This window comes from Molossus molossus, unplaced genomic scaffold (assembly GCF_014108415.1).
Source record: "Molossus molossus isolate mMolMol1 unplaced genomic scaffold, mMolMol1.p scaffold_m16_p_12, whole genome shotgun sequence".
Taxonomy (NCBI): domain Eukaryota; kingdom Metazoa; phylum Chordata; class Mammalia; order Chiroptera; family Molossidae; genus Molossus; species Molossus molossus.
Window position 1 is genome coordinate 90691421 of NW_023425347.1, and position 21036 is coordinate 90712456.

At 53.8% G+C, this 21036-nt stretch overlaps 1 protein-coding gene across 1 annotated transcript in view; it reads left to right on the top strand.

Moving 5' to 3' along the window:
• The first annotated feature begins 977 nt into the window (after positions 1 to 977).
• Positions 978 to 21036, top strand: part of ECE1 (endothelin converting enzyme 1) — a 100947-nt gene continuing 80888 nt past the window's right edge. Inside the window, exon 1 of the mRNA XM_036256202.1 lies at positions 978 to 1031. Within this exon, the coding sequence (XP_036112095.1) occupies positions 1029 to 1031 (3 nt within the window). The 5' untranslated portion in view covers positions 978 to 1028. The remainder of the gene's footprint in view (positions 1032 to 21036) is intronic.

Here is a 21036-nt window from a genome sequence, read left to right on the forward strand (position 1 = left end):
TGCAAACTGAGTTGCATATACAGTGTACCGAATCACAGCCACGCCCCTCATGTGTGCACACCTACACATACACACAGGATACCACACAACCACAGGGATGTGGTCTCCACCTGTTTACAATAGGGACACAAAGTCTCTTTCTACCACACCAACATGTCTGTGCAATAGGCCCCAAATGTGCAGGTCACACATCATACAAATACATCGACACACGTTTTTTCTGTCTCCCTCCTTTGCGCACACACTTACACGGCATACATACAGAGACGGCTTCTCCCTTGGACGTGCAAACACACAGGCACAGAGAGCCATCGGCCCGTCTCTCCGCTTCCCTCCCACCCTCTTCTCTCGCCCCTCTCTCACTTGGACACACACACACACACACACACACACACACACACACAGAAACACGCTGTAACAAACCCCAAATATAGTCAGTCTCTGTCTTTCCGTCACACATAAACACTCAGGCACGCGGGATCCATCCCGCCCCCGCGTTTGCTGCCTTCTCCTCTCCTCTCCTCCCTTCTTAAACACACACTTACACACACTCCACACAAACACACACGCAGCTGCATCCCCGGGTCACACTCCCGTGCCGGCGCCAGGCAGGAGACAAAGGTCGCCGAGGCTCCCGGCGCAGCGCACCGGGTACAGCCAAGCGGCTCCCGGACTCCACCCCTCCTCAAAGCCGGTCTCGGTGGGATCGGGACCCGGCACCCGGAAGCCGGAGACCCCGCCCGCGCTCCCCGGTCCCCACGCCGCTCGGGCTGCGGCCTCGGCGCGCCAAGGGTTAAGGAGCCGGCGGAGGGAAGGGGGTGGAGGGAGGACGGCCTCCGGGTGTGATTGGCTTCGCCGCCCGGGCCCCGCGCCCCGCTATTGGCCCCTCGCCGGGCCCGCCCCCCCGGGACTCGGCGCCAGAGCCGCGCTCGCCCGCGGGGAGCCGAGCGCGCCGCCGGGGCCAGCCAGCCGCGCAGTTCGAGGAGCACGGCCGGGACCCGGGAGCCCGACGGAGCGGAGCGCGCGCTATGGTGAGTGCCGCGACGGCCCAGCCTCGACGGTCCCCGGCAGCGACGCCCAAGTGGGTCTCGGGCTGCCCGGTTCCCGGGGTGCTGGGCGCCGGCCGCATCTCTGGGAAGGCATGGAGTCAGGGGGCGCGCAAACGGGGGCTCGCCGGGCGGCGCCGCGCTCGGTTCCGTCGGGGGCGGCCGTGCCGAGCTTGGTTCTGGGCAGCTGGACCCGGCCGAGTGTGGAGGGATAGGGGTGGCCGAGTCGGTTCGATTGAGGTTCTGGTCTGGGGCGTCCGGTAGTCCCTGGACCCGGCTGGGCTTGGAGACCCCAGCTATCCATGATGGGTCCGTTCGGGGGTCGGGGACAATTCCGAAGCGGCTGGATCCAGTTGGCCCTGAGTGTCCCGGGACGCCTGGTCAGTGTGGGACTGAGGCTCGACTTGGGGCATCGTGGGTGGCCGCGCTAAGCGTGTTCAGAGGGCTAGGTCTGGGGACACTCTGGGACTACCGATCCCGCTATGGCCTAAGGTGATGGAGAGTGGAGGCTGGGCAGCGAGGTTGATTGCTGTCAGATTCCAGGGGACACCTGAGAACCCTGCGCCCAGCAGTCTGGTCTCCCCAGCATCTCCCATGATGGGTCCTCGGAGGAGGAGATCGGCAACGGCTTCAAGAAGGGAGCTGGGGAGGGAGATTTCATGGGGTCGGTTCTGAAGCCCCAGGGGAGAAACCCATTTTGGTCCAGGCTGGGCTTATCAGGGCTGTTTTAGAGAGGGGAGCTTGTCTCTGGAAGAAAGCCAAGACCTTTCAATCACCTCTCCATCATGGGGGCCAAAGCCATCTACTTCTCTCTGGTTTCCTTCCCCATGGACAGGCCCCTCTGATTCTCTCCTAGTACTGTTCTGTGCCCTGTGAAGTGGATACAAGACACGGTGCAGGGCCTGAGGAGGGCATATGCCCGTTATGGTGGCTGCCACTTCTCTGTGACGTACTGCCAGGCCTGAGGGGGCCCAGGTGGGGCCAGGATGAGACCCCCTGTGGACATGAAGAATGCCCCAGTGACTTCTCAGGGTCATCTCTTGCTCTGCCCAGAGCTGGGGTCTCCCTACAACATCCCTCTCCTTTCTCCTTGCCTCAGCAGTATCTGCGTCCCGCTCCACCACGACTTGCCTCTCCAGAGTCGGTAATAATGAAACTATGATTTGACTCCACACCCAAAGGGATTTAGAGATCATTTTGGATTCACCTACCTCCTTGGTCTGGAACCTCTCCCCTGGAACAGTTTCTGTGGCAGAGAGCTCATTCCCTGTGGATGGGCATTTAACTTAAGGTCTCAGAATATGAGCAATAAAAGGGGTGAGACTAGCCCGGTCAGTGTGTCCCAGTGGTTGAGCATTGACCCATGCACCAAGAGGTCGCCAATTCGATTCCCAGGCAGGGCACATGCCCAGGTTGTGGGCCCAATCCCCAGTGGGGGGCATGCAGGAGGCAGCCAGTCTATGTTCTGTCTCATCGATGTTTCCATCTCTCTCTCCCTTTCCCTTCGTCTCTGTCTAAAATCAATAATAAAATAAATAAGTAAATGGGGTGAGACTTAAGCCCAACTTGACCTATTGCTCTGAAAGAAAACATTTTTCTCCTTAAAAACCCCCAAAGAGAGGTCACCTAGCCGTGTTGACATTTTTCAGAGCCTTACAACCCGAGACTTCTCCCAGCCTGGCGGGAAGACCCCAAGCTTTGGCATCAAACAGATTCGGGTTCAAATTCCAGCTCCTCCACTTCCCCATAGAGACTTTGGTCAAATTGCATCCTCACCTCTGAGTATCAGTTTCCTTATCTGTGAAAGGAGATAAGTCTTATCTCCCTGGATGGTGTGGGGATTCGGTGAGATGACCCAGTGAGAGTGCCTTGCTCAAATACAGCTTAGTTGCCTTTCTTGTACTGCCTGAAGCTCAAGTTGAGAAGTTCTGCCTGACAGCTGACCTATATGTTAATGTGGAAGAAGGATTAAAGTTTATCATGTTATAGAGAGAGGAGGCAGACAGTGATACCTATGGAATTAGTCATGTGTCCATCACTCAGCAAAGGTTTATGGAATACTTGCCATATACGATGTGCCAAGCCCTGTGTTATGGAGGAAAAAAACTGTCATAAACACCATGTTAAGGAAGCTTTTACCAGTCCATAAATGTCTGCATGGACCCTCTGGCTAGGTGACATATCTTTAGGAGAGCAGAGATATCATGTCAGGCCAGGGATCCTCCTGGCTGGACAGATGAGAGGAAGCTTCAGTGAGCAGTGGCATCTGGATTGGGAAGAACATCGACGTAGGAAGAAGACCTGTGTGAGCAGAGAGGACCAGAGATGTGAGAGTACAGGAAATGCTCCTGGAAAGGCCAGGTGGGGCTTGCCTGACACCTGGGCAGGAGAGAGCCAGGGAAGAGGAGAGAAAGTGGCCAAGGGACATTGTTGGGGCCAGAAGGCAAAGGCTTAGGCTGGCTGCACTATGGATTGTTGCCCTGCATGTAGGTGGGGTGGAGGGTGATGTCAGATCCTTTAGGTCCGCCCCTCCTCATCACTCTGGTTTCCCTTAAAGCTAGTCCCTGTGCTCATTCCTGAGGTGGGGGTGATTCAGGGCTGCTAAAGTGTTTATTCCTTGGATCTCCTGTTCCATGGGTTTTAAACAAATACAGCATTCCCTCCCCTCCAGCATGGCCAAGTTTCCCCTGGCCCCCGGGTTCCTAGCAGGACTCACTGGGAGAGTGTGTGCTGTTTCCTGTTGTCCTGGCTGAATCTCCCCGATGGTTCCCAGCTTCCCACCCAGGTCTCTAACCCCTTGGCAGGTAGTCAGTACTGTTCCAAAAGGCCTCGAGTGGAACCCCATGCCCAGTGCAGGCTTGGGCTGGAGGTTCTAAGTAGGCTTTTTATATCTTCTGTCTCCAGTTATCCGCATGCCACCCAGTAGCAGACTCAGAGAGGTGAAGGAGATTGCCTAGGGTCACACAGCAAGATCGCGCCAGAGCAGCCACAAACCTCCTGGATGTTGGGAGGGTTACCAGGCAGACTGGTTGGGAAGAAAGAGGCCCAACCCAGCGTTCCCAGTCTGCCCTTGTGGCACCTTGAGAATGTTCCTTCACAATCCAAGCTAGGGGCTGAGCTTAAAGCCATGGCTGAGGGGTGGGAATCACCTTGCACATGGCTGAGTTGAGGACAGGGTCCAGAGCCTGGGTTTGAACACTGGATGTACCACCTACTTCCTTTCCTACTGGGTGGGGATTTGCTCCCTTCTTGGGATAACATGAGGATACAATCTAGGATACAATGTAGAAACTCAGACTGTTAAGAACTTGGGGGAAATGTTTTTATTTGAAGATGTGAGGCCAGCCACATGCCAGTCTGGGTTCCCAGAGCACAGGGGTACCTTTCCCTGGGCAGTCAGAGTTGTGCTGGTAACGGGGTTACACGTGTTTCCTTGCATTGCTACAATTTTTGGTAAACAGGCATATTGTCAACTAAAAAAAAAGTCTTTATTGATTTTTTTAGAGAGAGAGGAAGGAAGAGAGAGATAGAAACATCTATATGAGAGAGAAACATTGATCAACTGCCTCCTGCATGCCCCCTACTGAGGATCGAGCCTGCAAGTCAGGCATGTGCCCTGACTGGGAATCGAACGGGGACCTCTCAGTCCATGGGATGATGCTCAGTCCAGTGAGCCACACCGGCTGGGCCATATTGTTAACTTTTGTTACAGATAAATACATTGTTTCTCAGAAAGAATTGGAGAGACCTGGCCCTGTCAGGGTAGGATTGGGATTAGAGGGGCAAGAAGGCTACAGGGTGGGTTTGGCAGAAAGTTTCAGGCATTAGCCGAGATAACCAGCGTGGCTAAAGTCCACGCTTTGATATCTAGAGTGAGGGAGGAACCATCAGCCACCGTTTATGACTTTTTGTGTTTCTTCTCAATTTTTTTCTTATCCGTGAACTAAGTGAACACCTCTGCTATAGTCACAGTGCTTCTTCATTCGTTCAGCCTTCATTCGTTCACCAAACAAATCTGCCAGGCATAGTATAAGATGGGGCTTTAGGGCTGCGGTCAGTGTGAATGAGGCCGATAGGTCTCTCTCCCACAGTCTGGCCGACAGGCAGATACGGAGCAGGAAATTGCAAGTGCAATTACTGTTACCAAGGAGACGTGCGGGGTGCTATGGAGCAGATAGGGGAACCTGGCCTAGGGATCAGAAGAGGCTCTCTGAGGACATGACATTAAAGCTGTGGCCTAAGGAATGAATGGGGCCTGGCAGAACATTCCGGGCAGAAGGAGCAGTTGTGTGCAAGATGGGCAAAAACATGGTGTGTTCAAGAATTAATTTGTCTGGAGGCTCTGAAGACAATGCTTGGGAGGTGGCCAGGGGCGGGTACATGCAGGGAGGGTCTTAAAATTTGGGGGCTCCATCTTAAGGGCATGGAGAGCCACTCCGGAGTTCAGAGTGAGGGAATGAAGTGGCAGATTTGCATTTTGAGATGGTCACCCAGGCTACTTTGTGGAGAATTGGTGAAGGAGGGGTGATGGGGGGGTGCTGGTGGCTGGGAAACCAGTTAGGAGACTGCTGGAGTGGCGCTGGGAGAGACAGTTGTCTGCTCTCTCAGTCACTGCCCTCTTCACCCCATACCACACCCTCATCATGCTGCCCAAAATGGGCAGTAAAAAGACAAGGAGGCTGTCTCCCCAGAGGTCCCACAAAGCCCCTTTTCCTGTGGACACTGACCTTCTTCCCTGCATCCTGTCATACATATAACCGGCGGGGCTCCTGGCCTGAAGGAACTTTAATCTGTTAGAGGAGAAGAAGCCAAGTTCCCGAAGACCTCTGAACAAGGTAGGAAATTATAAGTACCAACCTGAGGATACAGCTCCAGAGTCACCCTGGCCATGGGTGTGAATCAGGGAAGGCTTCCCAGAGGAGATGGCATTTGAGCTTTAGTTAGTGGAATGGAATGCTTCCCAGGTGCCAAGCTTTAGGGAGATTAAAACAAGGAGACATTCTCCTGTCCTCTAAAGAATTATAGTCTGGGGGGCAAAGTTTAATGAACAAACAGTGTTAATTGAACCCCACTGTCTGGGGCGTGGGAGTTCTGTCCTTTTAGGGGCCCCTGAGGGCAGGGGTAGCTGGGATATCCGCAGGCCTGTCTTGGCTCTCTGAGGGCTCCTGGGGGGTTTCTGAGGGGGAGATGGAAACAAAGGAGCAAGTTTGTGGAGAACATTCAGGAAATTATCTGAGAGATGATCTAACTTCAGGACCCAGAGACAGGGAGGTGAGCCTGGCTGCTAGGTCTACTTAAAACCACAGAGTGCTTGCATTAAAAGAAAATTCAGGCCCTGGCTGGGCAGCTCAGTTGGTTGGAGCATCATCTAGATGTGCCAAGGCTGTGGGTTCGATCCTCGGTCAGTGCACTTACAAGAAGCAACCAGTGAGTGCAGAGATAAGTGGACCAACAAATCGAGCTCTTTCTTTCTCTTTCTCTTTCCCTTTCCCTTCCTCCTTCCCCCCTCTCTCCCTTTCTCTCGCTCTCTAAAATAAATAAATAAAAATAAAGGGAGGATTCATAGCCTTCTGATTCAGATCCCCCATTTTAAAGGTGGGCAAAATGAGCATCCAGCATTTGTCTGGCACTTAAATGTAACCTCTTCGGTCTTCACACCAGCCCAAGGAAGTAGGTTTATCCCCACTAGAGAGCCGTAAAAGATGGATCTCAAAGACTGCTTAGGGAATTAAGGACTGATACTAGGCAGTGGCCCCCTGATTCATTCACATTCTGGCCTCAGTCCCAAGCTGCCTCTCAATTTAGCAGAAACTCTGCCTTCCTGGGAAAGGCCCCTGGGGATGGGGGTGGGCCTGTTAGGCGGTGACCAAAGGCCTTGGTTGCTGACTGGGGCTGGATGCTGGCCAGGCTAATACTGATTTTTATTTTTATTTTTTGTCTTTCACCTTTACCTAGCACTTGACAGTAACACCCTTTTCTCCCCATTCACTGACTGTTCTTGGGTCCCATTGCCAGTTAGTAGCTGAGCTAGGAGTTAAACCCTATGACTCCCAGCCCAGACCCCCATCTCCCCAGTTCCTGGCACTGCCCAGAGGCCCCAGCCCCCTGACTGGGAATGGCCCAGACTTTCTGAACACACACCCCCATGGGCATGAGGAAATGCCCCTGGCCCAGAAGCCTCCTCTCCCCCATGCCCCTCCCCAGACACTCCTTGCCTCCTTGGAGGGGAAGGCTGGAGGGCAGGCGTGGGGTGACAGCCAGGAGGAGTAGGGTTACAGTGTAAACACCGACATGTCAATATTTACCTCTGCCTGGAACCAGAGCCTCCCGCCTCCATGCCTGCCTCCCACTGCTGCCCATCCAGGTGCACGTGGCCTGCTCTGGTGCTGTGATCTGGTCATTGAACGTAAGGCCAAGATCGGAGATCTGGTTTCCAGCCCGAGCCCTGCCATTAATGTTTCACTTGACCCTGAGCATTCTCCCGTCCCGGGCCTCAGTTTTCTCACCTGTAAAATGACATGGCTGGAACAGACTGACTTCGGGGGTCTTTTCATATGGCATGTAGGATTACAAGCATAATTCTCTGACTCAGAGGTCGGACAGTAAGTTGGCCAGACCTGGGTTTGAATCCCAGCTCTACCACTTCCTCACTGTGGGACCGTGGGCAAGTCACTGGCCGCCTCTGAGCTTGGTTTCTCCATCTATAAAATGAAATCCTAATGTACCTATTTTGGTGAGGATGGATGAGATAACTCTTGACGATTCTTGGCACAGGATAAGAACTGAATAAATAGTGGTGGTGGTTATTCCAAATAAACATTTTCTGGTTCCCAGAATCTGGACACTGCGTTGCGTCACTTGGGAACTGGGGCCAAGGCTGGGGACTGTAACCTCAAGTCCTCCTGGTGTCCAGGGGTCACTGACTGGGCTGGGGGAGTCCGGTTTTTGACAAAGCCCCTTGGTCAACAGCCCCCCTCCAGACACACACAGCTGCCCAGCCGCTGGGGTTCCTTCTTACTGGGCGGAGGTCCAGGGCAGAAATGACCTCAGCGATGAGCTGCCGTGAGAGGGGCGAGGGAGGTGGAGGAGGCGGAAAGGAGAGGAAGGATGCATTTCCTAAGCAGCTTTCACAGAACCACCGAGGACATGAGGTGTTTCCTCCAGCAGGCAGAGGAGGGGGCGTGGGCCTTGGAGACCAGCGGCCCGGGTTCAAACCCAGCTGCCTTGTGTTTTGCTACATCATGTTGGACCAGTGTGTTACCGCCTCTCCACGCTTTGTTTTTCTCATCTCTAATCTGGAGCTGTTGGAGCCTGTTTTGTACAGTAGTTGCAAGAGTTTAACCAGATGCTGTTTCATAAGGACCTAGCTCCATCCCGGACACCCAGGGGTCTCAGTGGATCTCAGCCTCTCTTATGAGCACGACAGTAAGAACCACAGGCCAGCCCTGGTTCTGCTACTCCCTGTGTTTCCCGCGAGCAAGACCATGCGTTTTAAAAATTGTGGTGTAATTTACTTACGTAAGACGCACATACCTTGCACAGCTGGGTTTTTACGGATGTACACACCTGTGTAGCTACCACCTCGATCAAAACAGAGAACAAACATTTCTACCTCCCAGAGTTTCCATGTGCCCTGTCCATTAATTCCCTTTCCAGGCAGCCAGTGACCTGCTTTCTGTCACTCTAGTTTTGCCTGGTTTTGAACTTGATCCATATGAATTCATGTACTCTTGGTCTGGTTTTCTTTAGCTTCAGTCAACACTGAATATTTTTAGTTCGTCCACGCTGCCGCCGGACCAGGATCTGCTCCTTTCCTAGGCTGCCTTGGATCCCGCTGGGTGGGCGCACGTGTCAGTGGCCACGGAGGACGTTTGGGCGGATTCCAGTCTGGGCTGCTGTGACCTTCAGTCCTGTGTGTCTCTTTGCGGACCTAAGCACCCACTTCTCTTGGGCAGGTACCTAGGAGGGGAGGTCAGAGGTCAGAGAGTCATGTGTGTTTAACTTTCCTAGGATCTGCCTCATGATGGGAGGGTGTTCCATTTTCAGAGTATATTGTTCACCTCTTTGCCCACCTGCCCAAGGCTAGAGGAAAACTGTGATGAATGTTTGACAGAAGGAAGGAATTTGAGTCCTTTCTTTGTCTTACTGCTTCAGAGCCACTCTGTTGTGCCCCGCCACTGCCCTCGGGGCCTGGCAGCTCCGGGTGGGCACTCCGCCTAGACCCTGGGCTTTGAGTCTCACCTGGCATCCATCAAGTCTGGGAGGAGCGCCCAGGCTGTGAGGCTGTGTGACCACTGACTGGTTGTGTGATCTTCAGCAAGTCCTTCCCCTCCCTGGTCCTCAGTTTCCCCTTCTGCAGAACATGGGGTAGGTTGATGGTTTCCCTAGTTTCTGGTGGTCTCCCCTCATTTGGGAGCCATTTGCTCTGTGCTTCCCCACCTCCAGGGTGGAACTTGCCTCGCTGGTGAGCCCCAGCTGTCCCATTATCTCCAAGGAAGGACCATCTGAGAAAGTGGAACCCTCCCTAAGAGGCTCATTGCGAATCAGCCCTCCCTGGTGAGAGCCCCCCAGCACGGGCCCCTGGCTGTTGAAACCCCATCCATGAAGAAGGCTTTGCAGAGCTGGCCCTGACACCAGGTAGACCTGGGTGTGAATTCTGCCGGTTCTTGGCTCTGTGACTCTGGGCAAGTCACTTCACCTCTCTGAGTTCCAGCATCCTCATCTGCAGGGTTGTAAGGATGAAATGAGATCCAGCCTCATTGTGGGGACCGAAGTGAATGGGGCCTCAAAATCCCTGCTCTTAAGGAGTTATATTCTCGGGGAGGAAGCCATGGACTACACAGGCTTCCAACCAACTGAAACAGCGCTTCAGAGAAAGGAGAGAAAATAAAAGAGAGATGCAGTGGAGAGTGACTGTGAGCTGAGGAGGGGACTACCCTAGATGGGTGGGCAAGGAAGGAGGTGACATCTGAGCTCAGACCTGAAGGCTGAGGAGATGGCAGTTGGACAGAGATGTGGGAGAGGAGAGTTCTGAGCAGAGGAGCAGCAAGTGCAAAGGGCCTGAGACAGGGATGAGGGATTTGGCCTGTTATGGGTGGCAAGAAGGCCAATGTGACTGGGCAGAGGAAGCAAGGGGGAAAGGTGTAGGAAGAGGTGGGCATGGAGGGGCCAGGTCATACAGGGCCTTGTTAGGCATGGCAGATGTTGGCATTTCATCCTAAGAGTGATGAGAAAGCACAGCAGGGCTCAAGGAGGGGAATGACTCGGTTTGTTTTGTTTTAGCAGGTCCCCAGCTGCTGTTTGGAGGGTGGACTGTAGGGGGCAGGAGTGAGGCAGGGAGGCCAGTGTTGGGTGGGAGTGAGCTCAGTACATTCACCTGTCCTTCCTGAGAGCAAGAAGGCTTATGTTTAGTCAAGGATTGGGGATTTTAGAGGATGGAAGAGAGGGGGACAGGGCATGGCAGAGACTGCGGGACATTCTGGCAGCAGAGCACGGTGGGCACAAGTTGCCTTTGGAGTCAGATTTGTCGTAAAACTTCCACTTGAACTCAGACTTCTAGGGTGAGCTCAGGACTCTCCCAGGGTGACCACATTCCCACTGCCAGGCCCGGCGACCCAGAGAAATGATGCCGGAAGGGCACACAGAGCCAAAGCCTGCCTCCCCCACTTCCGCGCACCCTGCTCAGAAGTGAGGACAGCGGAAGTGATGGCCACAAGGGGATGCCCAGCCCCTCTGCCCTTTAGGCTGCTGCTCCTAGCACTTCAGGGAATCCTGTGGTTTTGTGGTTTCTGGGTGTCCCAGGCTAATATCTGAGGCAGCAGGCAGCCAGGGGAAGGCCACACTTCATTTTTCTGTGCCCCTGAGTGTCAAATGGATGGTTATTTGGCATTTGCTGGGCTTCCAGGGTGGTGGGTGAAGAGAAGGGTAGGGCAAGGGAGTTCACAGAGCCACAGAAGGGTGGAGGTGGGACTTAGGCAACCTCCTTGTGGGGACCCAGGCTAGGAAAGAGGAAGAGACTTGCCTGAGGCTGTACAGGGGGTTCGCAGCAGCACTTGGACCCTGATTCTGTGACTTGTCATCTAGTGCTCCTTCTGGTTAAAATGTGGATTTTGGAGCCAGACAGACCTGGATCTTAGTCCCAGCTTTGCCACTTAGTCCCAGATAAGTGACCCTGGGCCAGTGGCCATCTCTGAGCCTCGGTTCTCTTTTGCGTGGAACAGGATAAAGCAACACCTTTCTCACGCTGGTATGAAGAGCAGTTGGAATATTTCTGTAAAGCTGTAAAGCTCATCGGCTGGTGCACACAGAGCCTCTCAGTTCGCGGGAGCTCTTGTTAATGTTATTACTGTTGCAGTTCTGTCCTGAGCCTGGAGAAGAGCTGGAAAGCACGTCCGCGTTCAGCCTTCCCTGAAGTGGTTTCCTAGTTCTGGCGAACGCAGTTAGGCACGGAGGTGAGGAAATTCTCTCTGTCGGCCCACCTTGCTGCTGCTTACGTATGTGTGCGTGTGCGTGCGTGTGTGTGTGCATGCACGTGTGCATGCATGAAGCATACAGACACTGACTACAGGCCCAGGATGGAACGTTGGGTGGTCCCCCCTTCCGCATCAGATCCTTACCACACACTCACTGATTCCTGTCTGTGTAGTGTGGCCCAGGGGTTAAGAGCAGGGGCTGTGGGGTCAACTTGAACTTGAATCTTGGACCCACCACTGATTTGTTGTAAAGGCCCTTTTAGCAGGTGAAATTTCCTCTCTGAGGCTCGGGTTACCCATCTGTAAAGTGGGGATAACAACCTCTGCTCGGGGTGGTCGCAGACATTAAATGAGAGATCTGCTCCCAGCACGAATGGTGTGTGTTCAGTTCTCCGCTCATAGAGGTAGATGTCACTGACGGCAACATTGACAGGTGTCCCGAACCTGTTAGGGCTATTCCTCTTTCTATAGCTGTTCTCAGACACTTTCTTGACCATCCCCCCCCCGGCCCACCCAGCATGAGTTCCTCCTGCCCTCTTCACCCCCAACCCCACTGCCTTCTATCCGAGCACCAGTCACCTCAGGCAGACGGCGAACTCTCCTGCTCCGTCTTGTCTTTGCACCGACACAGATCAAGAGCTTGAGCTCTGGGGTCAGCCTGCCTAGGTTTTAGCTCTGCCATTTGCTTGAGCAACCTCAGGCAGATTGATCAATTCTCTGTTTCTGCAGAAGTAAACGGGAATAATAGTAGTCCCAAACTCACAGAGTGGTTTAAACAAGCAATGTAATTCTTGTAATGTGCTGGGACCTATGCCTACCATACAGTCCTGCCTGGTGCCACATCCTGCCACTAGGCGGACTTCTTCAAGAGCAGAGCCCCGCCTGTCTTGTCTTTTCTGTCCTCCCAGCACCTGGCACGGGTGGGATTGGAAGGGATTTGGGGTCTCTAGGGATTTGCACCAAGGGGGGGTTAAGTGTTAACCAGGTAAAATGATAGAGAGTAAAGCTTCTAGGCCAAGAGAGTATGTGCAAAGGCCCCGAGGTGGGTGACCTATAGCATGTTCAGTATAGCTGGAGTAGAAAACAAGGGCAAAAGTGAGCCAAGTGAGGCTGAGGGGGTCACCAGGGACTGGGTACCATGGGGCCGTGTAGAGCAGGTGAGAGATTTGGGTTTCATCCCAAGAGGACTAGAAAGCTGTGTGTGTGTGTGTGTGTGTGCGCGCGCGCGCGCGCGCTTATGCCTCCGTGCACTTGTGTTTTCAAATCAATAAACTTTAGGTTTTATTTTCTTCTGCCAGATGACCCCATTTAAGCCCGCAAAGAAAGAAAGGGAAACCTTTATAACTGGCAGAGAGGAGGGCTCCCTGAGTTCTGCAAGGGGTGCCAGCAGGGGAGATGACAGGGTCTGACTTGCCATCTAATGAACTCGCTCTGGCTGCTGAGTGGGGATGGGCTTGGGGAGGGGGGAGAATGGATGTGGCCCATAGGGGCAAGGGAGAAGCAGATGGAGATGCTGAGGGGTAGAAATGCCGGGGCTTGGTGATTGATTGGGATGGGGCAGGGGATCCAGCCCATTGCTTTGCCAGGTGAGAACAGAGCCCGGAAAGGTGTGTGAGCTGCTGTGGGTCAGTGGCAGGGACTCCTGTCCCAGGGTAACTGCTTTTGTAGAGTCCTTCTCCCAGGTCTTCTGGTGGCTGCGCTCCCTCCCCCACCCCAACGCTGGCTGGTGGCTTCAGAGGAAGGGAAGCTTTACAGGCACAGATTCTGTCCTTGCAGCATCTCACAAGGGAGGGGCTGTGCTCTGACCTCAGATTCTTTCCCTGTGACCCCTGGGCCTCCCCAGCCTTTGAAGGTGTCCACAGAAGTGGGGCTGGGGGTGGGAGCTGGAGCCACTGTGCACAAACAGCCCTCACTGGGCAGGGGTGGGAGTGGGCCAGGGACCAGAGGAGATGCCCTGCCGTGAAGGAAAAGGAGGCAGGGCCAAAGCCTGGGCCTCTGTCAATGGGGTCTTCCCAGAAGTAGGGAGATGCTCCTCCCCCAAACCTCTTGAACTGGAAACTGCTGGCTGCCATTTAAGATGTCCCTTTTCTTCCACAGTTAACCCTGTCTGGCAAATTAGACCTCTGGGATGTTCAATGAAATGAGCTTGTAGCTTGGCAGGTCTCTTCCTACCTCCCACCCTGGACTCAGACTCCCCCTCCTGGGATCCAAGGTAGCCAGAGCGCCTAGTCATGAACCTCTTCTCTGTATCCGAACTCACATTTTCTCTGTTGGGTTCAGGCCCCCCTTTTCCTCGACAGGTTTCAGAGCCTGCCTGGGAATTGTCCCTGGACCTTGGAACCTGGGCCTAACTTCCTTCTGGGGACTGGGTCCCCTGCTCTCCTAGAGACCAAGCACCCTGCCCCTCCACACACACACCACAGTTTCCTGAGGTTCTGTACCCACACCCCAGGCCCTGAGCCCTTCTCACTCTGACACATACGAGGCACGCAGGAAGTGTGTTCTCTTGCCCCTGCCATCCCCTTCTCCGCCCCCCACTTTGTGGCCCCTCCTGAGCTTCCCGCTGTCCCCAGCATGGGCGTTTTTGCTCAGGGAGCTCCGTGCTGTGTGGTGATGGAGACTAGAAAGCGATCATGGGCTGAGAACATTGGATGGAAGAAAGATGAAGGCTGAGAGGGCCTGGTCCTGCTATCCTGTTGGGTCAGGGTGGGGCAAGTTTGGGACAAGTCAGAGTAGGGAGCTCGGTCACGGAAACCTTGGCACGGCGGGGAATGGACAGCAGGTTAGAAACCAGGTCGGCTGGTGAAAGCCTCTAATGGCTTCGCAGAGAAGCAGGGACCTTGAGCCTCTGGCTGACAACGGGACAGTGCCAGGACCCCGTGCAGCTCTTAGAACACCTGCCCTCCGTGTCTCTTGCCTGTCTGCTCCGTGGAGCAGGAGGAAGGGACCACACGCAGGGAGCAACCTGTGTATGGGCTCATTTGATGGGGTTAGCTCTGAAGAGAGGGGTCCAGTTGTGTCATCGTTGCCCACGAGGAAGCTGAGGCTTGCTGGGGCAGGGAGACTGGGCCAAGGCCACACAGCTTCGAGCCAGCATTCGGGCTGACTCCAGAGTCTGCTTTTGCAGGGCCCTGTGCAATGTCCGACTTCAGGGTGGAAGGTGGGGTGCTTATGGCTCAGAAAGGCTGTCTTTCAGCAGCAAAGAGAGAGGAGGCCAGCAAAGGAGGGTGAGAAGAAGGTTGCTCCGGAACCCCATCTGGGGGGCTCTCCAGAGGGGAGCAGGTGGTACTCTTTCGGGAGGGGCCAGGCAGCTGGAAGCAAGCTTGAGCTAGCTGAGCTGGCCCTGTTCTGTCCTCTGGACACTTATGGCCTTTGATTGCGACTGTTACTTCTCTGTCCTGGAGGGGACGTCCTCGGGGACAGACCCTGGGTTTCTTGGCACACTTGCTCTCAGCAGATGCCCAGTTGACGAGTGGAGGGAGGGTGCACCTTCACAGGGCTACGGTTGGATGGAGAGCAGACTTCCCTGTGCCAGATGGGTAGTCCTGGAGTCAGTTTATTGTTCATATCGTTACCAGGGACACATCTCTAAGCATTAACGCCAGCTAGAGGAGAAATAGGATTTAATATAGGAAACTGCACATTGCAACCAGCTCTGACCCCTATCAATTGGGCAGTGTGTTTCCTTAAAGAACAAAACACCAGTGAGCATTTCTGCTGGCGAGCTCCAGTCCCTCTGTTGAAGAGATTTCTTCCGAGGCCCCGTTTTCCCCGGTGACTTGGAGTTTTCTTGCTGCCCCCAGGTGGCAGTGAGTCAGCCCTGAAGATCATTCAGGAAAGTCCAGAGGAGCTGTTCTTCTCCATCAGGTTCCATCTGCGCAGTGTCAGGTGACACCTGGTGATACGCCGGAGGCTGGGTGCGCAGACAGGCACACCCGCTAGCCCCTGGTCTCTGCCTCTCTGCTCCCATTCGTCCCCCGCCTTCCTGGGGCCCCGAGACATGTCAGCCAGCGCAGGCAGCCGAGTAGCGGCCTGAAGGCTCCTGCCTCAGCCTGGCCTTGGCCTCTAGGGAAAATGAGTCATTTCTTCAACCTGAAATGTTTCCCTTCATGTGGAAAGAGGGGAGAAGGGAGCGGGTGGGTAGAGCCCCTTTTGGCCCCGCCAAACGTGTTTCTCAGCTTAGAGGAGCACTCTGACTGCGGAGGGAGGGGTTCCAGGGTGACTGGGGTGGGGCAGCCGGACCCAGTTCGTCACTAAATGCAGCTCTGAGCTGTGCTGGGCTGATCGAGTGGGAGGTTCATCCCCTTGACCAACCCACCCTCTTCCTCTGCCCACCCAGTGCCCTCGGTGGGGCGTGAGGGTCCATCCTACCCATTCATATCTCTTAAACGTGATCAACTTAAGAAGGTATGGGCGGGGTAGCAAAGTGCTCCTCAGAACCTGAAAGATGCCCCCCCCCCTCAGTCCTCTCCCCCTAGGTCCCCTGTGACCTTCAGCCACCTCCAGGACGCTTGTTGATTGGCTGTTCTGAGGACTTGGAAATCTGGCTTCAGCAGGGAGGAGAGGTGTGGTGGATTCAATCAATTAGTGATGTCCGTCTGCTAGGGCCTGGGCTGGGGGTGGGGTAGGGGGCAGAGGTGCTCCTCATCACCTTCCCTGGAGCAGCCGATGGCCCGGTGCAGCCTTACACTCTCCCAATTTCCCCGCTATTTTCCAGGTGACCTTAAGTCAATCATTTTACCTTTTCAAGACTCACTTTTCTCATCTGTAAAATAGGGCGAATGATCACCCCCCAAAGCTGTGAAAAACGAGTGAGGAAACGTCTGCAAAGCAGCCTCCTTTCCTTCCAGTCCTGACGCAGACGTCACCTTCTCATACAGGCTTTCCTGGCCACCTGCCGAGAGCTGCCCCCTCCCTGCTGGCTTTTCTCCTCAGCACTTCCCACAGTCTGGCACTGACATGAGGACGGCTGCCTGTCTGTTCCCTGGTGGATCCACCTAGACAGTGCTGCACATAGTAGGCACAATAATACTTGCAAAAAGAATGAGTCAGCTCTGGCCGGTGTGGCTCGGTTGGTTGGAGCGTCCTCCCATACACTGAAGGGCCGAGGGTTCGATTCCTGGTCAGGGCACATACCCAGGTTGTGGGTTTGGTCCCCAGTTATGGTGTGTATGGGAGGCAACAAATCAATGTTTCTCTCCCCCAACCCCCCAACTCTCTCTAAAAAGAAAAAGAAAAAAGAATGAGTAAGTGAAAAAACACGCAACACGAATGCATGAGGTGAGCACCTGGCACAGTGCCTAGCCAGTTATAGGACCAGGTATGCTTTGGTTCCCTCTCCTCCTCCTCTTCCGCTGTTACTCAGGAGGGTTCAGTCCTTTCTCCTCCCCACTCTCTCAAGGTCAGCGTATCCACTCTTGTGGTTTCATGCTTAATTTTTGTATTTGGGCGTTTCATACTAGTGCACGAGATAGCCCCGGGGAACGCAGCGGGAACTGTAAAATTAAAAGTGCAAACCTCAGTTCTCGAACGTCTCCCGTCTTGAACAATTCAGTTCGCGACCAAGTTGTTCATGGAAAAAATGTCTCAGTTGTCAAACCTGATACCCTTTCCTGCTGATACATCACTGTGACAGAAAGCGTCTCTCGGGCCACAAACAAAGGAGAGAATGCGTTACTGTGAGTCAGTTTACGCTAAACCTCAAGTTAATGCTAAACCTCAAGTTAACATCTCAGGAAATTGTGCTGTGAATGTTTTTGTGGTTTTTTTGTTTTTGTTACTGGCCAGATGGATGATTGGCACAATGTTAAAACATAAAGAGGCCATCCAGGGTGCTGATGTTGCTAGGGTGTGATCGTGCTCATGAAACAAGGATCACAGGCAGTGGAAGGGGTAGCAAACTGTAGTTGATTTGCATGAAAGAAGAGCAGTTCGAGCGGTGACAGTTTCGGAGGCAGGGGCATGAGAAAAAGCAAAGATGCTGCACGCTGACCCCCTGAAAGACACCCCTGGAAGGAGTGCTGAAGTGACTCGTTCAAGGCCAGTAGGGGGTGGTTCCATCAATCGAAGAAAAATGTTTGTTTATAGATTAAACAGTATATTAGACATGTGCTGTATATAAGAAAGGTTAAAACAGGGAATCATTTGGGGGTCTGGAATGAATTAATTCAATTCAAATTATTTCTCATGGGAAAATATGATTCGGTTTTCAACAAATCGCTTCTCGAACCGCCTTCTGGAAGGAATGGAGTTCGAGAACCGAGGCTCCGCTGAACTGTTTTGGAGTAGAGGGCCGATCTGGCATGACTCCTCAAGGTGAAAATAAATGAGGCTTCAGTGAAGGCTTGTATCTGTGTCCTCAGATGTCCCTGGGAAACTTTGGGAAAGTGTGAGGAGCCCTGGTTTGGGAAATGATCCCACCCTCAGAGCCCCAGGGCCTGCTCTCCCTCCTGAGCCCCTCAGAGAGTTCAGCACACGTGCTGGGATCCACCAGCGTGCAGATCCGAGCACCTCTCGTTCTGGGCCAGGCCTACTCCCCTTCTTGACACCCCTCCCCCATTTCTTTTTCTCAGGAGAGTCAATCCTGGGACCAGGAATCCTGTAGCCTTTTTTTTTAATAAGCATTTTATTTTTGAATAATTGTAGGTTTACAGAAAAGTTGCAAAGATGATACAGAGTGTTTACCCCTCACCCAGTTCCCCCAACAATGACATCTTACATAACCATGGTACCATGTCCAAAGCAAGAAGCCAACACCGGTATGTTACAGTTAGGTTCCACACTCCATTCCGATTTCAGTTCCTGTGCGGACGTCCTTTTCTGTTCCACAGTCCCAGCTAGGACGCTGGGTACCTTTAGTCGTCATGTCTCCTTGGCCTCCTCTGGTCTGTGACACTGTCTCAGGGCAGGTATTCTGTAGACTGTCCTTCAGTTTTGGTTTGTCCTGTGGCCTGGTTGTGATACCTTCCTCTCTCAGCTGCATGTTGTGGTCCCCAAGGCCTCTGCCTATCCGCTCGTTCACTGATGCTGCCCTTCCCCAGAGAAGGCCACCTCTGCACCTGTCCTGCTACCTCCCAAGCCTGCACTTGACCCGCCCTGCGTGCCTCCGCCGGCAGCACGGTGTGCACAGCTGCCTGGATGGAACTCGTGGAGGCACTGGGCACCTCCTTGACCAAGTTCTACCAGTGTTCTGCCCCCGCTTCTACTTCTTCCCACCCCTCGCCCTCGCCGGCCTCCGGTGTCCACCCTCTCCGGGATTAAGGCAAAGCCTCTTCCTTTCCCTCCTTGCTTTAGCCTCACCCCTCCAGCCTTTCCTCCTTACTGCGGCCTCCCCCATTTTTTGGACATATGTCTGACCCTGTCACTGTCCTGCTTAAAGCCTTTCTATGTGCCCTGGCCAGTGTTGCTCAGTGGTTAGAGCATCGGCCCTCAGACCAGAGAGGCCCGGGTTTGGTTCCCACTAAGGGCACGTACCTTGGTTGCAGTTTGTCTCCGGCCCTGGTTGGGGCCGTGTGGGTGGCAATCACTTGATGTGTCTCTCATGTCAATGTTTCTCTCTCTTCCTCCCTCTCTCCCTCCTGCTCTATCTGAAGATAAATGCAAAAATGTCCTCGGGTGAGGAAATAACTAAATTAATTAATTAATTAATTTTAAAAAATAATAAAATAAATCTCTTCCATGGCTCTCCACTACCCTGGGAGCAAGTCAGACTCCTCCATCGCAGTCCTAGGGCATTTCACGATCTAGTCCTGGTCCGTTTCTCCAGCCTCATCTCTGGCCTTTCCCTGCCCTGTCCTCTCTGCTTCAGCCAAACAACTACAGTTTCCCCAGTGCAGCTCACTTTCTCTCCACCTCCACCCATTTGTATATGCTGTGCTCCCCTCTCTCTGTTTCCTGCCATTAGAATGTGTTCCATGAGCATAGAGTCCTTACCTGGCTTGTCCTCCACTGTCCCTGCAGTACCTTGGACAGTACCTGCCTGGCACATAGTAGGTGGTTGATAAATACCAATGAATCGATTTAAGGAGAGTATGGGGGCAAGAAAACTCTTTATCAATCTCAGCCCTGGCCTGTGTGGCTCAATTCGTTGCTGACCGATTCCCGGTCAGGGTACATGCCTGGTTGTGGGCTTGATCACTGCCCCAGCTCATGCCCTTGGCCTGCTCTTTGCACTAGCCAGATGAGAAAGACTGACTGGTCTCCTGCCTCAGAGCATGCTTTGGTGTTTCCATGGCAACCATGCAGCCAGAATCCCTTGTCTTCTGCTGGGTGAAAGGCCAGCAAGTTCCCCCCAGGGTGCCTGCAGTCATAGGAAGGGAAGCATCTGGGAGGCCAGAGGGGGGCAGCACTGACCTGTCCCTGTCCCTGTCCCTGTCCCTGTCTTTAGAGAGGGGAACAGTATGCTGGGCTCAAGTGAGGTGTTGAGGCTCCTGGTTTCATCCACACACACCCCTGTCTCCATCCATCTCACTGGGAAGCTACCCTGTGACTTCTTTCTGAGCCTTGATTTCCTTATCTGTAAAATGGGGATATAATGCTGATCTCAGAAGTTGTCCCAGCTACCCTGGTGAGCCACATGGGGGCAGTGGTCAGGGAGCCTGGGGAAGCCATCCTGGGAGCCTCAGAGAGAAGAGCTGGGGCCAGGGACTAGACCGATGAGAAGTGGCCAGGGACACAGCTCTGTTTCGTTAGGACTTGGGATCAGACATATCTGCCTCTTCCAAGCACTGTGGTCTTCAGGAAGCATCATTCCCTCTCTGAGCCTCAGTTTTTCCTTCTCTAAAATAAAAGTAATTCATTAAGTGATGATTCCTTGAGAAGGCTCTGACCGGCCACAGCCGCACAGGGCAGGGTATTTCCCGCCTGCCCAGGCCTGGGTCCCCAACAAAGCCCCTTCCTTGGCATGGCTGCCAGGCGCCACCAGGACATGCTCCTCTCCGTGGGGAGTTCCTTCTGTGTTATTCACTCACAGACTTACCCAGGGAGGCCGAGCCCTACTCTGTAAATGTCCCAGCCTGTTATCTGCCCTTTTGAAGGCCCTTAGATTGATTTCTGGTTTGTGCAGGGTTGTTTGTGTCGTGTCTTATCTCTCTGGGGAGACAGCGAAGCCTGGTGAATGCCAGAGTTGTGGCTTCAAGTCAGTGACCTGGGTTTCAGTCACCAGCTCTGCCACTTACTGGCTGTGGGACCCTTGGGGCAAGTGCCTTCACCTTTTGGAAGCTCGGTTTCTCACTCTATAAAATGGGGATGATTCTTCCAGCACAGGGTGGTCATGAAGATTACACAAGAAAATGTCCCACAGTGCCTGGCACAGGGTAGGTGATGAGTCAACGGTAGCTCCTTTCTCCTTTTCTGAACCAGGAGGCCCAGGAGCAGCAGGGTCCTGGAGGCTCAGACCCAGGGCAAGGGAAGAACATCACAGACGATCAAGTCCCCACCCAGGCAATGGGCAGGAGGGGCCACACAGCTGAGCTCCAGGCTGCTGGCAGCTCCCAGTATCCTCATGGCCTGAAGGAGGC